Source organism: Podarcis cretensis (genome assembly GCF_951804945.1).
Source record: "Podarcis cretensis genome assembly, chromosome: 14".
In the NCBI taxonomy this organism is placed as follows: domain Eukaryota; kingdom Metazoa; phylum Chordata; class Lepidosauria; order Squamata; family Lacertidae; genus Podarcis; species Podarcis cretensis.
The window spans coordinates 30696085-30711264 of record NC_137183.1 but is presented as its reverse complement, the minus strand read 5'-3'; the positions used below and the strand labels follow the sequence as shown (position 1 = coordinate 30711264).

At 51.4% G+C, this 15180-nt stretch overlaps 1 protein-coding gene across 1 annotated transcript; it reads right to left on the bottom strand.

Moving 5' to 3' along the window:
- Nucleotides 1-1166: 1166 nt before the first annotated feature.
- LOC307202658 (heparan sulfate glucosamine 3-O-sulfotransferase 2-like) lies at nucleotides 1167-13970 on the bottom strand. The gene is made up of 2 exons (XM_079952824.1): nucleotides 13468-13970; nucleotides 1167-3027 (listed from the first exon to the last, which is right to left on the bottom strand). Exons 1-2 carry the CDS (start codon nucleotides 13953-13955, stop codon nucleotides 2406-2408), a joined length of 1110 nt encoding a protein of 369 aa, XP_079808950.1. The 5' UTR covers nucleotides 13956-13970; the 3' UTR covers nucleotides 1167-2405.
- Between the last annotated feature and the right edge of the window lie 1210 nt (nucleotides 13971-15180).

Below are 15180 nucleotides of genomic sequence, written 5' to 3'. Positions count from 1 at the left end.
AAGTGCTCATTCTTTTTTAAAAACCACACACAGAGAAAGATCAAAGAGGGGAATGAAAGGGATACTTTGCTCCCACATTATAAAGGAGCATGATTTGACAGTTGCTTCAGGTGAACCAAAAGTCAGCTGGGTCTTGCTTCCCTCCAGCAGGAGGGAAGCAAGTGGGTTAAAATGGGGTGGGTAGGTGGAGAGACCCCGGATCAACCCACTAACCAGCCACAAAGGTCACTGGGTGACCCGAGGCCAGTTGCTCTCTCTGGCTGTTTCCACACCATACATTTCATGCAGCTTAAGGGACACGGGTGGTGCTGTGGGTTAAACCACAGAGCCTAGGACTTTCCAATCAGAAGGTCGGCGGTTCGAATCCCTGCTATGGGGTGAACTCCCATTGCTCAGTCCCAGCTCCTGCCAACCTAGCAGTTCAAAAACACATCAAAGTGCAAGTAGATAAATAGGTACCACTCTGGTGGGAAGGTAAACGGCATTTCCGTGTGCTGCTCTGGTTCTCCAGAAGTGGCTTATTCATGCTGGCCACATGACCCGGAAGCTGTACGCTGGCTCCCTCGGCGAGTAAAGCGAGATGAGCGCCACAACCCCAGTCGGCCATGATTGGACCAAATGGTCAGGGGTCCCTTTACCTTTACCTTTACCTTTAAGGGTGCTGAGATTTGTAGCTCTGTGGTGGCAAACTGCACTTCCCGGGATTCTGGAGGGGTGTGTGCTTTCTATGGGCTCCAAATGCCAGGTGTGGGCGTAGCTGATGTCTTGAAGCCAAAGCATCTACACTGGTCAAAGGGCATCTTCACTGACTAGCCCTCACAGGGGCATGGTAAAAGGCATGAGGGAGACTAGCACTCAGGATGTCCTGCTCACAAGTATCACCAGGGCCTGCTCACAGGCCCTGCTCACCAGGGCCTGCTCATCCTCTGTGCCCGGGGTCAGGGCACCCACAATGCCCACCCCCTGTGGCCTCTGGGGTGCTTCTGAATGCAGAGCTTTGGTAGAAGGTGAAACAGAGCCTTTCCCAACTGGGACTGGTGAAGCAGCCCCTCCACACCCTTTGCCCTGGAGGGAAGAGGAGCTCTAAGGAGGCTCACCTAAGAAAAGGACCCGGTCAGCTGTCTCCCTCCCCCCCCCCAGCGTCACTGAGTAAAATCTCTCTCTGATGGATGTTTGCATTATTTTATTTCACAGGAGGTGGGGACAAGGAGGGTGGGGCGGGTCACATCCTGAACAGGGAGAAGGGGCTGTGCCTGAAGTACCCGTAACAGCAGAAATCTGTGCTTTATTCACAGGACAGAAATGTCATAACAGGACGGTGTGGGGGGGCGGGGGCGGGGAGAGACACAGGGCTCACGCAAAAGCCCCCCAAAGAGAAGGAGCAGAGGGGCCCAGTCCTTTGGCATGAGGCTGACACCCCCTGAGAAGGTGTGGGACCCCTTTCACTTTTTCAGCAGGTGGAAGGGTAGGCACCCCCACCATGGCTCCCCCAGATCTCACATTCTAGCTCCTTTGCCTGAGGGCTGCTCTGAAGGGTCTTAAACCAGAAACCCTGGATATCTCAGGTGCCAAGTAGTGCCTAGGCAGTGATATTGATTTATAGACTATATTTATGTATATATATAATATATATATGCATGTATTATCATTATTAAAAAATAAAATCCATCCTTGGGCATCACACACCCTAATTGCACCAAACAAAGGGACCTTCTGGAGCTCCCCCAGCCCAGCTGCCCATGTGCAAAAATGCAACCAGGGGAGGAGGCACTGGCAGTGTGTGGCCACAAACCAGTGAAGTCAGGGTGGTGGTGACAGGCACCCCTTGGCACTTCAGGATGTATGCTCCTGCCAACCATTTGCCATGGGCCAAGAGGAAGGCCAAGGCAGCCCAGTGGAGGGGGTGGAGGGAGAAGGGCCGTAGCTCAGGGGTTGGAGCACCTGCCTTGCAAGCAGAAGGTTCTTGGTTCGATGCCTGATGGTGCCTCTCCAGAAAGGGTTAGGAGAGACTCCTGCCTGCAAACCCTGGAGAGCCATTGCTGCCAGTCAGTGTGGACAATGCTGAGCTAGATGGACACTGACTCAGCAGAAGGCAGCTTCCTACGTTCATTCAGAATATTCAGGACTGGGATCTTTATTCCTAAGAGGAAGGACCGTAGTTCAGTGACAGAGCAACCTGCGTTGCATGCGGAAGGTCCCAGGTTCAATCCTCTCCTGTAACATCTCAGGAAGGGTTAGGAATGTCCCCTTCCTGAATCCCTGTGGAGCCACTACTGCCAGTCAGTGCAGACAATACTGAGCTAGGTGGAGCAATGGTCTGACTCAGTCTAAGGCAGCTTCCTATGTTTGTATGAAACTGTCTCCCCACCCCCGAAAAAAATCACAGCTGCTCCCTGTCCAAGTGCTTATTCCCATCGGAAGTCCTGGCCCACCGTCTCGTAGAACTTGACATTGTAGGGGTGGTAGAAGTCCTGCAGCTGCTCAATGACCTCGGGGTCGATCTGGACATGAGTCCTGCCCTTGGACTTGCCCAGGCAGCGTGGCAACGTGCCTCCGGGGGTGGCCTTCTTCAAGCAGGGGAAGCCCTTGGTCTTGTTGAAGTAGAAGTGCTTCTCGCTGATGAGCCTCTGGATGCCCAGGAAGTCCTGGATCTTGCCCATCTCCCCCGCCGGGTCGGTGATGAGCCGCTCGCCGCTGACAAAGTGCATCTGGGAGAGCGGGAAGTACTGGAGCCAGCTCTCCAGGTGCAGGGCGTAGAGGCCGATCCGGATGGCGCTCCAGGAAGTGTCCACCAGGCCCAGGCTGCGGTTGCGGAAGGAGAGGCCCTCAAAGGTGGGGATGTCAGGCTTCTTGGAGAGTGTCTGGGTGTAGTCGGAGATGGCCCGGGTCACCGGGTTGCGCACCACCACAATCAGCTTGGTCTCCCGAGACATGTTGAAGATCCGCCGGGGGGCTTCCCGTGTGACAAAGTAGCTGGGTGTCTTCTCCATGGTGATCTGGGTCTCCAGGGTGCGGGGCATCAGGCGCCTGCAAGAGAGGAAGGCAGCGCAGGCAGAGGTCAGTTGCAAAGCAAATAAAAAGAGAGGATTTCTTCGCACATGGCTTGCTCCCACAGGAGGCAGAGGGCTATCACTGCAGGGGGCGGGGTGAAGTAGATGGCCCTTGGGGACTGTCAGGAGTGGGGAGGAATGATGGGGGCTGCATCCCTTCTCCTGAACCTTCCCAAGAACAGGAGGACAGTATAGATTCAGAACAGTGGTTTGCAGAAGGGCATAGTTCAGAGGCTGCAGAGGGGAGAAGCTGGGAAATATTGGAAGAGGAACAGCAGGAAGAAGATGCACCGGGGGGAGAGATAGCTGACAGACTCAGTGTCTCCAGGAAGCATTCCTGACCCCCCCCCCCCCCGCCCAGGACCAGGCGTGCATTGAGAGTAGTAGAACAGAAAGCTCAGAGGCAGAAAGCTCAGATAAGCCAGAGCAGGGATGACATAGGATGAGACAGAGGGGGTTGGCCTTTACTCGGAGCAATGCCATTATTTAATGGAGACTTCATTTCTTTGTCTGTCTCCCTGAATACTGAATAAATTACGTTCTAAGAACTCCCTTGTTTGCAAATCTGCTTTTTGGCTGCCACTGAGGGAGGGATCGGATTCCCTGAAACCTGACAGGGACCCTTCCAACTCTACTTTTCTATTTTTCTATAATATGATGGCTGCTAGCCAAGATGACTATGGCTTCCCTCCAGTGTTGGAGGCCACAATGCTTTAGAATGCCAGTTGCTGCAAACCAAAGGAGAGGAGACTGCTCTTGTGATCTGGTCCTGCTTGCTGGTTTCCCATTGGGGCATCTGGGTGGCCATGTGAGAAGAGAATGATGGATTAGATGGGCCACTGGTCTCTGCAAGCAAGCCTTGAACCAGCCATCATCTTTGCATGGTCAGGAGGTGACTGGAAGCCCTTCTTTGCCACGAAATGTCCAGAAACCCCCATTTGGACTTCTGCTGCAGACATCTCCCCGCCCCCCTTGTTTAACTTTTAACTTTAAAAAATTTTTAAAAATAGTTTTTATTTGATTTTACAAGTATATAATTATAGCAAAACTACCATTCACATTTACAGATTCCTCCAAATCTCTAGACTGCCCTCCATAGGTCCTTATATTAAACCTTTTCTATAACATCATTCTATAACATAAAGAAGGCTGATTGCCGAAGAATTGATGCTTTTGAATTATGGTGCTGGAGGAGACTCTTGAGAGTCCCATGGACTGCAAGAAGATCAAACGTATCCATTCTTAAGGAAATCAGCCCTGAGTGCTCACTGGAAGGACAGATCGTGAAGCAGAGGCTCCAATACTTTGGGCACCACATGAGAAGAGAAGACTCCCTGGAAAAGACCCTGATGTTGGGAAAGATGGAGGGCACAAGGAGAAGGGGATGACAGAGGATGAGATGGTTGGATGGTGTTCTCGAAGCTACCAGCATGAGTTTGACCAAACTGTGGGAGGCAGTGGAAGACAGAAGTGCCTGGCGTGCTCTGGTCCATGAGGTCACGAAGAGTCGGACACGACTAAACGACTAAACAACAACAACAACAACATAACATCATTGTCTCCATAGTACTTGCTGTGGACATCATTTTAAAAAGCCACAGCAAGTGTGACTCCCTGGGGATGGAAGGGATTCCCTTGCCCCATATTCAAATTATCCAAGGCAGTGACTATTTCATCATCATATCCAGAAAATCTCTATAATATCTATCACTTAAAGAAATTTTAAAAAATATTCTTTGTATTTCTCTTTTTAAATACCAATAAAATTTATTCAAGAAAAGCAAAGAAACATTCTTTTACTTGCATATGGGAATGTTGTTTTTAATTAAGGACTAGATGAAGTGTATTCTTATAGTGGAAGTCCTGGATTAGTGGGAAAGGGTCAGCCACCATAGGCTGGTGGAGTGGAGCCCTTATTTTTGCAGTGCAGTCAGGCCTTCATTTGGGGGCCTGTCCAGACATGCATTTATGTTTTTATTGATGGCTACAATGATTTTCATGTGTCAAACAGCAGTAGAGCAGGCTGCACTAAGACAGCATTCTTTCTCGATAAGTATCTAATATAGAAGAGGACAGTCAGCATTGTCATGTTTGCCAAATTGAGAGGACTTAAGGAATAATAAACATTAACTGATGGTAATTCCCCAGATACTTGGATACTAATGGTTTCCCTATTTTTCTCTTGAACTGTCAGTCTTATAAGAATGGAAAAATGAAACAATGCCCTTCTGCAAAGGCGCCCTCCCCTTACTAGTCATCACATGCTGTGCCTGCGGTGAATTTTCATGACGACTTCTGAAAAATAAATTTGTAAACTCCTGCAGAAATGTGGAGAACTTGAATTAAGATTGGACAAATGAGAAACAAAGGAGCCAAAATCAAGTGCATTTCAGCCTGTGGGGCTTCTCTCCACTCCAGGGAGACTTTCACAGCCTGAAAGATGCATGGCTGCTGGGAAGACACACCTTTCCCTTTCCCCAGCTGAAACCATTGCTTATTATCTCTTCTTCCGCCTGCAACTCCCCTCCCTTCTTGCCACCTTGGCACTCCTCTGTTGCTCAGGGGCTGCAAACGCCACCATTCCATTCTGCAGATTTTGAGAGCTCTTGGCTCTGCTCCTCTAATTTATTAATGCAGTTTATTCTGCACTTTTTGTAATTGATTAGGACCTGTAATTTTTGTTTTTTAAATACATGGATCCAATTCCTCATGGAATAGAGCTTTATTAAGCCCAGAGGTGGCCCGTTAATGAAACAGCCGTTTTATGAATCTCCCACCAACGCTGAGCTGCTTATAAAGCTGTCTGGCGCTGATGGATGACCCAAACCTGTTTTTGTGATCTAAACCCAGCAGTGGGAGCAGGGGCTCCCTGACACTGAATTAGCATCTTGCTGACAGCCTTTAAACAATAGGACTCATAATCTGGATTTATGAGGCTCAGAGCAAAGCAAAGGGCCAATTAAACCTACATGCCACTCAGGTACTTGACTCGGGTGGTGGCAGCAGTAAGATGTGCCTCCTGATCTCCAGCGTGCTCTGTTGGCACAGCTGGCAGGGAATGCCACATCCTCTCTAGAAACCTCCTGGCGCAGGGAAGACTAACACCAGCTTTATGCTCTATGCCACTTCATTTCCAGACTCAACTCAAGAGACTCAGGTTAGTCTTTAAAGCCCTAAACAACTTAGGCCCCCAATACCTGAGAGCAGGGGTGCCAACTTGAATAAAATATTGGGGCAGCCATGTAAGTGTCATCCCACATAACTGATCACAAGATCTGGCATGCACACCATTTGAATGGAAATGCCCATGAATTTTGTGGGGGGCAACCCCCGCAAATATTTTAAGGGGGGAACCTCAGCCCCTGGGAGTTGGCTCCTAAGCCTGTGAAGTCACTTTCTTCACTACAGACCCAGGTGTTAAGATCAGCAGAGGGGCCCCTCTGGTAGTTCCACTAGCCTTGGAAGCTTGATGGTGGCTGCCTGGGAGAGGGCATTCTCTGTGGCAGCCCATAAGTTGTGGAATTCCCTCTCTACAGAGCTGCCCCATATACCAGAGAGGCTGCCTTCTCCCCTACAGACTCCCCCTGCCCACCTGGGTTCATGCTCCTTGTGTGAGTAAGTGGGACTTGAGAGAGAAAAAGCTGGATCCGCAAGGGCAGAAGACTAGATGCCCTCTCTGCTCCCCTTTGTAAATTGAGTGTGATTTGCTCGGCCACCTTAGGCAGGGCTGCAGCAATGCAAAGCTTCTGTCAGGAGGAGAGTTAATTCTCCCTATGGCCTGTGACAGGATGGATCAGGCACTGGAGAACCCTTTGCCTGTGCAAGACTCCCCCCATGGGGGTGGGCCTTTGACTCACGTTCAGAAATGCTCTCTCTCCCAGAGGCAGGCTGATTTGAAAAGTGCATCTGAGTGGCTTTTGCGCACATGCTCTCTGCCCCACCCAAGGCACTGCCAGAATTCCTGCCCACCCCCCTCCCCCTATTCATTCTCCCAAGCCGGTGCTTGTTCCATTTGCAACACAGCAGAGTAAATATATTTGTTTGTGTCATTGTCGTCCCCATTGTGTGCGGAAGACTGAGCAGGCAGGGACCCAAGTCTCTCCTTGCAGAGTGTGCCAGCTGACTTCAGGATAATCCTGGGTCTTAGTCACTTGTCAGCAGGAAAATGAAGTGTTTAGCTTGGCAAGGTTCCCAAACGGCAAACAGTAAAAACTCCACTCTCTCCCATCCTTCAGCGCCAGAGTCGCCATGAGCCAAACTCAGAAAGCAGGAGTTCTCAAAGGAGAGATAAACAGATCCCTTGATGGCCTCAGGGCCAATTCCCCATGATTTAGCTGGCAAGGATGTGGCTGGCTAGTTAAGGCAGGTGGCACAACTTGCCATGCCCATGAGCAACCCAGGAAGATGACAACAGCTTTGGCCCTGGCTGACCAGCAAAGAGGGACCCCACCCACTTGCATTTAAAGGCCAGCCCACATAATTCACACTTTCTGCGAGCCAAAACACAAAACCATCCTTTGAAAGTTAAACCCCTCCGAATTTTGCATGCCGTTCCCCAGTGGAATAACATGTACAAAAATGCACTTATTTAGTGAAAATGGCATAAGGAGAAACAGCTTTGCAAAAATGTGCATATCAGGAGAATTTTGCACTAAAATGGCTGGTGAATTTTCATGAGAATCCATGGAATCATAGAATGGTAGACTTGGAGGGGACCCAAGCAACCATCTAGTCCAATCCCCTGCAATGCAAGACTCATAGCTAACAAACTCACAAACTGATGGGGAAATATGCAGAACTGAATTTAAGATTTAGAAGAAATAAGGAAGAGAGAAACTGAAACTGACAGACATACACAGCCCTAGTTTCATCACATTTGTTAAGAATGCCCATAAATGTTTCTTTTTAATTTTTGTTTTTCTTTGCAGAATTGCAGCACAGCCAACCAGCATGGCTATGCCAATGAAGCTTGGTTCCAGAATGGCAGAATGCTGCCTGCCTCTCACTGGAGACAGCAAACAGGGCTAGTCAGCCAAGCAAATATGGAGAAATAAAAACCTAATGCTGGAGGGGGGGGGGAGAGAAGGGACATTATACCTTAACCCCAACCTGTGAGTAGACACAAGCCATTGACTCCTCCCTTCTTTTCCAACAGTCCCATAAGTTCATAAGTGTATTTTTTCCTGCAGGAAATACGTGTGCAGGTTCGTCGCAAGAAATGGTGCTCTGGTTAGTGCAAAACAACAAAAGCGTCTCTGAGAAACAAAAATTATAAGGGTTTTTTTTTTCTTTTCAAAATCAAAGCATTACATGAATTACAGACCACAACAACGGATGGCACACCTAACACCACACATTGGCTTGCAAAAGGGCTTTTCTTTTGAGTAGCAAAGGGAAGCAGCGTTCCAAGCCACAGAAAAAGGCAAATGCCAGGCTAAATCTTTGCACACTGCTAGGAGTAGGGCAGAAGGTGGGACATGCCCTGGCAATTCAGCAGACATTAAAAGAACCCAGAAAACCTTCCCTCTTTGTGGGCAGTGGAGATGCTGCACATCCTCTGCCCTTCAGGCAAACTCAGATGCTCCAATAATTATTCTTTAATTAAAAGCTCATTTAGAAGAAATGTTACGTGCCCAGGGAGAGAGTACTGGCTGGCGTGATCACTCAGGAGCAAGTCAGGTGGTGCATAAGACTGCAAGAGTTTAAGTTCTGCAGATGTTGTTAATATCAGCTGCTGTTTGGAGCACTGTCTGTTAGGCAAACAGGTAGGGGGACAGACAGATCCCAAAGAGAGAGAGATGGAAGAGGAGGGCAGGCTAGTCACCAGAGGGCTGACAAGGAGCAGCAGCTGTTTGCTGCACAGAAGCAGCTCCAGAGAAGAGATATCAGGCTGCAGCAAGGTTTGGGGGAGAGAACCTTCCTTTCAAGCCCTTGCATGCTCTCAGTCTGAGACCACAACCAGTTCAAGGAGCCAACATGCAGAGAGATGAACCAGCCAGCAGGAGACAGCTTCAAATGTCCGTCTATAAAAAGCAGCACACAGAAGAGGACTGGCCGGCTTGCCAGAAGGTCAAGCCACCCAGGGTTGGGGAGATGGTTCACCTCCTTGCTGCTCAGCACCCCAGACCAGGCCGTTGACATTCCCTCTGCCCCTCTCTCAAGGTGTTAGCATCCATGCCAAGGCTGCATTCCAGGGCATCTTGGCAAAGGAACTCGAGCCCATCCTATTATACACAGGAGGACAAGACCTGCCATGCCCAGAGCAGGTTGGGTGCTCCATTTTGCAAGAGCCAAATCAGTCCAGCACACTCTGCTTTATTTTTTCAGTTCTGGCATGTGTTGGAAATTGAAGGAATATCATGAACCTTGAAAAGTCTCATTTAGCTGTTCTGCCTGGGCACCTTATGTTGTTTTGTGGGTTGGTAGAGATGGATTGGAGCACGAAGCAGGCACCCAGAGGACACCTAAGCAGAGCCTCACCCCCTCCCCATTTGCTGGCCATGCACATGTTGAAGTCTTCTTCTTCTTCTTTTTACTCAAATATATATTTATTAATTTGTATATTTATTCATGGCTTCCTACAATTCACGTGTAGATTATCAGCAAATAAACTTGCCCACACAATGCATTCATTCAGTGTGAAGGAAGGCAGAATTCACGACAACCTAACTTGAAATAATTTGCGGTGAGTGTTTGACGCAAGGTTGTCCATGTAAAATCATACAGCTGGAAGGGAACCCAAAGGTCATCGAGACTGACCCCTTGCCAGTGCAGGAAGCCCACTGTAACAGAATCCCTTTCAGGCAAAGGGCTGTAACTCAGTGAGCCCCGGGGGGGGGGGTCAATCCCTGATGGCATCTCCAAATTGGGCAGGGAAAGACATCCTGCTTGAAACCAGCAGTGTTGCTGCCAGTCAGTGCAGACACTGCTGGGGTACATAGGCCAGTGGTCTGACTCAGTATAATGTAGCTTCCAAATAGAAGTTTTTAAGCAGAGGCTGGTGACAACCTAATGAAGGGCAGCCCACACCCTTCTGAGGCAGCTGCAGTTTAGTTCTTCTGTCATACTGTTTATACTGCCTTCACATTCTAAATATGGTCTAAATATTTTTTTATTACCATTTGTACCTCTTGGTTCAGGTCCTACAGACATTTGAAGATGACTAGTGCCTTGATGCCTTGTGAGAAGGCAGTATGCAAGTACTTTTATAAATACAATTAAAACATCAATAACAATATTGCCTGTTAATTGTCTGTTCTCCAGGCTAAACATATGCAGTTCCTTCAACTTTTCCTGTCACCCTCTTCTGAACACGTTTATCTGTATCCTTCTTAAACTGCAGTACCCAGACCTGGAAATAATGTTCCACATGAGATCTGACCCCAAGCAGAACAGAGTGGCACCATTACTTTTTTGAGACCTGGGCATTATGCTTCTGTTGATACAGCCTAGAACGGCATGAGCCTTGTTTGCTGCACTGTCACGCTGCTGACTTACACTCAGCTTGTATTCTATTAAACCCCTTAGATCCTTTTCACATTGACTGCTGGTAAACCATCCTGAATCTTACTGTTTTACACGTACCGCTGTTGAAATTGGTTATGATTGTTTTGACCTCACTTCTCCATCCTATCCAGAGCATATTGGGTTCTGTTTCTGTCTTATGCACGATTTGCTACTCCACCCAGTTTGGTATTCTTCTGCAAATCTGATAAGTATCCCCTCCACTCTTTTGCCCATTTAATCTCTAAAGATCTCAAACATGGGGCCTAGGACAGAATCCTGTGACACCCTGCTTCTCCCCAGGTTGATGAGATGCCACTGAGAGCCATTCTTTGGTCCATCAACCAGCTACAGTAGTATCACCCACCCCAAATTTACCAGCCTGCTAACAAGAACATCAGAGGGAACATATCAAAAGGCTTTGCTGAACTAAAGATAGTCTATATCCGAAGCATTCCCCTGATCTACCAGGCATTGGTGCAACCTAGCAAAGGATCTTCACGCACTCACCCAATCCAGTCAAGCAACGACCTGACACCGAAGGTAGTACAGTACGTCATTCCTCTCAAGGCAGGGAGTCATCCCAGCACAGCTCCTGCTCCCTAATCCTGTCCTTAGTCTGCACATTGATACACTTATGTGAACAGCTGCCACCTCCAAGGGACAGCTGGGCTGAATCTGAGGTAGGACACTTGGCCAGCCCAGGGACTGCATAAACCATCTGTCCCCATCACCCTTGACTTCAGGCAATGCTGGCTGTATGGATGATGGGGGATGAAGTCCAAAACATCTGGAGGGTGCCATGTTGGCGAAGGCTAGCCCAAAAAATGGTGTAACTCAGTGTGTTGCTGGCAGCTAGTCGGGCATGATGGGGTTGTGCTGAGCAGTAGTGGCCTGAAGGCAAGAATGGAGACTTCACTAGGGCACTAGGGATGTGCAGGGAAAGAGCACACCTTGAGATCACACAGGTACAAAGGGCTCTAAGTCCCACTGCAAAGGCCAGCACATCTTGGCTTGACAGTACTTCCTGCGCCATATTCAGGCAAGTGAAACCACAAAAGATCCTCCCCACCCCCACCCCCAGCTTTTTCCGAGGCGTCATTTCTCTGAGGATAACAAGATCTATGTGTTCCTGGAAGTGCTTCAGACTCAGCTGAAGGCAGAGACTCGGGGAGAAGGTCCACAAACAGCTCTTCTTGGCTTCAGGCTCCCCAGTTAAAAAGACCCACATTATGCACATGTTCTAGCACAATTTGTAAAGCTGATTTGGAATGCAAGTTTTATGATACACATTTCCCTCTTGGGCTGGGAATTAGGTTTCCTGGGCAACTCTGGGGCCGGGGAGGAGGAGAGGCTTCTCCTTTTGATGGGTGGGTGTGGAATGCAGGATGCCAGCCTCGGCCTACTTGCTTGGTAGCAAAGGAGCTGAGAAAGCATTTGTTCCTTGCTGAAGCTCTAGGGGTTGGAGGTGGAGAATGCACAAGAGCTCCTGGAAGATTTAAATACCACCCTGATCTGTGGCACAGGAGGAGCTTTTTCTGCATAAAAACAGATGGAAGTGGCTATGATCCCAAGTCAAAGTGGCAGCATTGTGCAGGGTGTGCTGCTGGGTTCAAACATGGCAGGAGGCCCAGTGCCAGATGCCTGATACGGTCCTGAAGTTGTTATGTGGACCTGTGCAAGCACTTCACAACCTAATCTACCCCGCAGGGCTGTTGTGAGCATTTTTTATTTTTTAAGTCCAAAACCCAACACAAAGAGAACAGAAATAACTTTTGGGCAATGCAATGGAAGACTAACTAAAATGGAAGCCAAGCTCCCTCTGCTGGTACATCACCAGCCAGCTGGGCGTTGACAGGTGGGTACTTTAAAGGGCATAAGACCACAATGCCACATGCAGCAATGGATGCAGGCAGATTTGTGCCTTGGAGCAAATTAAGATGGTGGGTTGAGCGGGGTCTGGGCAATGTGCCCTGGGTGCAAAGTTTAACAAGCAGTTATGTTTTTAAAAGGGGGAGGAGGTCTAGGGATGGTGTATAAAGACCCCAGGCCTCCCACCCTTACAAAGCCCCTTGCCAGTCACTCTATTTGCGAAGCTTCCAGCTCAACTCTCCATCAGGGTTTTTGGCTGCTGTCAGGGGGCTTGGGTATATTTCACGTGGGAAGGCCCTCCTTTGGGTGAGGGCTGTTGTCAAATGGCCAAAATGAGGCAGGACTTGCTGCAGTGAGGAGGTGGACTGGCAAGGGGAGGGGGCCAGGGGAGCTCACCCCACCTGTCCCATGCCTATGCTCCCCCACTTCCCTCCGCGGCTTCTAATTTGGAGAACCCAGAATGCCAGCCAGGCCCGCCGCTAGAGAGGCGAGCAGCTCCGCAGCTAACCACTGCACAATTCAGAATCTTAAGCCTTCTATCCCCTGGACTTGGCTGGCTGGGGGGAGGGAGACGTGGGTTTTCCTCCTACGAGTCCGCTTTGCTGGCAGACACGTCGACGATGTTTAGGAGTCCTTCTTGATGTGCAAAGGCAACGCTCGGCCTGCGTAGCCCTGGAAGATGGCGGGGTTCGAGGGCTCAGTCTCCCGGTACCTCTCCGCGCACCCAGAGAGGTGCCTCCAGAGGAGGATAGACTGGGGGGTGTGGTAGCTGCAAGGAACTGGGGAAGACTTAACGCCCAGCACCCATGAGCCCAAAAGACACATGGAAGAAGAAAGTCCCCCAGTGCCCTGGGACAGGCACTTTGCACATGCTCTAAGAACTCGTTGATGCGCATATGTCATGGCTTGGGCAAGGAGATTCGAGCTATATAGACCTAGCCTTGAGAGGGGTTGCCAGCCAGGCTCAGCCAGTGCCCGGGACTCCCGCGCGTGTATAGAGTGCCGCTCCTCTCTGCCACCCTCCCCTTGCGCCGCCGCTCACCTGTACCACTCCAGGCCACGCTCGTAGTGCCTGTCGAAGAAGTGGGGCTCGGTGCCGAGGGCGCGCACGGCCGGGTGGCCGCGGATGAACTCCAGCACCGCGCGGGTGCCGCCTTTCTTGACGCCCACAATGAGTGCGTGCGGGAGCCGCTTGGTGCCCACGCTCCGGGAGGCAGGCGGCGGCGGCGGCGGCGAGGAGGAGCCGTTGCCGGCCGTGGCGGTGGAGCTGGCTGCAGCCGGGCAGGCGCGCCACTTCTGCAGAAGTTTCTTGCGGGCGGCGGCAGCAGCAGGCAGGCAGCGGGCGGCCGTCCAAGGAGAGGCTGCTCTCGCTGCTGCAGCTGCTGCCGCCTCCCCGCTGGACAGCGGCTCCGGCTCTGGCGCGCAGCAGAAGAGGAGGAGGCTGTAGCAGAGGTAGGTGCCGGCCAGCGAGAGGAGCGCGCCCAGCACCAGCGCCCGGCAGCGCCGCCGCCGCCGCCGGCTAAGCGCCATGGCTCCATCGCCAGCAGCCGGGCGCGGCGGGCCACGGCTCCCCTCGCCGGCGCCGTCGTCGGAAGCGCATCGGGCCGGGCGGAGAGGCGGGCGGAGAGGCAGGCAGGCGAGCTCGGCGGCCCGCCACTGGCGGCCCCGCTCCTGCTGCGGCCCCGCTTTAAGGGGCGCCTGACGTCAGCCGAGCCGGAGCCGCCCCCGCGGCAGCCCTGACGCTCCCGCCGCCTCGCCGGGCTGAGCCCCCGACGCGCCCGTAGCCGGTGCGGAGATCGCAGCCCCGGCTGGACTCCAGTTTCCCCCAGCCTTGCACTGGGACATGTCACGGGAGTCGAATAAGGGAGGAATTGGGGATGCCCCTTTCTAAGTGGGAGTCGGAGGACGCTCTTCTTCGTTTTCCTTATGACTGATGATCTTTTCTGAAATTGATATACTGTACAAGGGATCCCAAGACGGCCAAAGCGCAAGCGAGAACACAATTTAAACATCCAAAAACAATCCCCATACAGCCCGGGAAAGTTTCCCCTTTAAAAATGAACCAGGTGCCTCTGACCACGTGCAGAGTGCCTTCTCTGCGCCCTGGGGCAGTCCCAGTGGGCTTGGGCACGCTTACCCGGACAAACAGTTGGCTCCTTTGCGCAAGGAGGCTCCGTGGCTGCCAATGCAGCCTCCGCTCCGCGCTCTGCCTTCCTCCTTCTCCTCCTCCTCTAGGGCCACCAACATTACGCACTACTGCGCAGCTTGCCTGAGCCGGCCTGGTCCTTCTCGCGCACCGCCTCGCCAGCGCAGTGCACGCAGCCTCCTATCGGAGGACTACGCATCCAGCGCTTTGTGAAGCACCCTTAGGATGACACCCATCTTTGCGCTCCGCCTCAGTGACACGCTAATGCCCCAATAGAGCCGGTTTCTTTAGCACAACGCGCGAAGCTGACCCGCCTAGCCTGTCACCGAGGCCTCGGGCCTTTCCCAGCTCGGGAACCTCCGAGAGTCAGTCTTTTGTGTGCAGGCGGATGCAAGGATCGGACCGGGGACTCCAGACTGCGAGGGGCTGCTGGGGGCAGGGTAGGGGAGAGCGTGAGCCCCCGAAGCTACTGGTGGCCCGAGGTTCCTCCTCCTCCTCCGGCTTCTTCATTGCAGAATTGTATTGATTTTGAAAAGCGAGGCTTTCTGCTGTCTCTGTGGCGCTCTGGATCGTTTTGCATGCGGCGCAGCGCTCCGAGGGCTGCTTTGG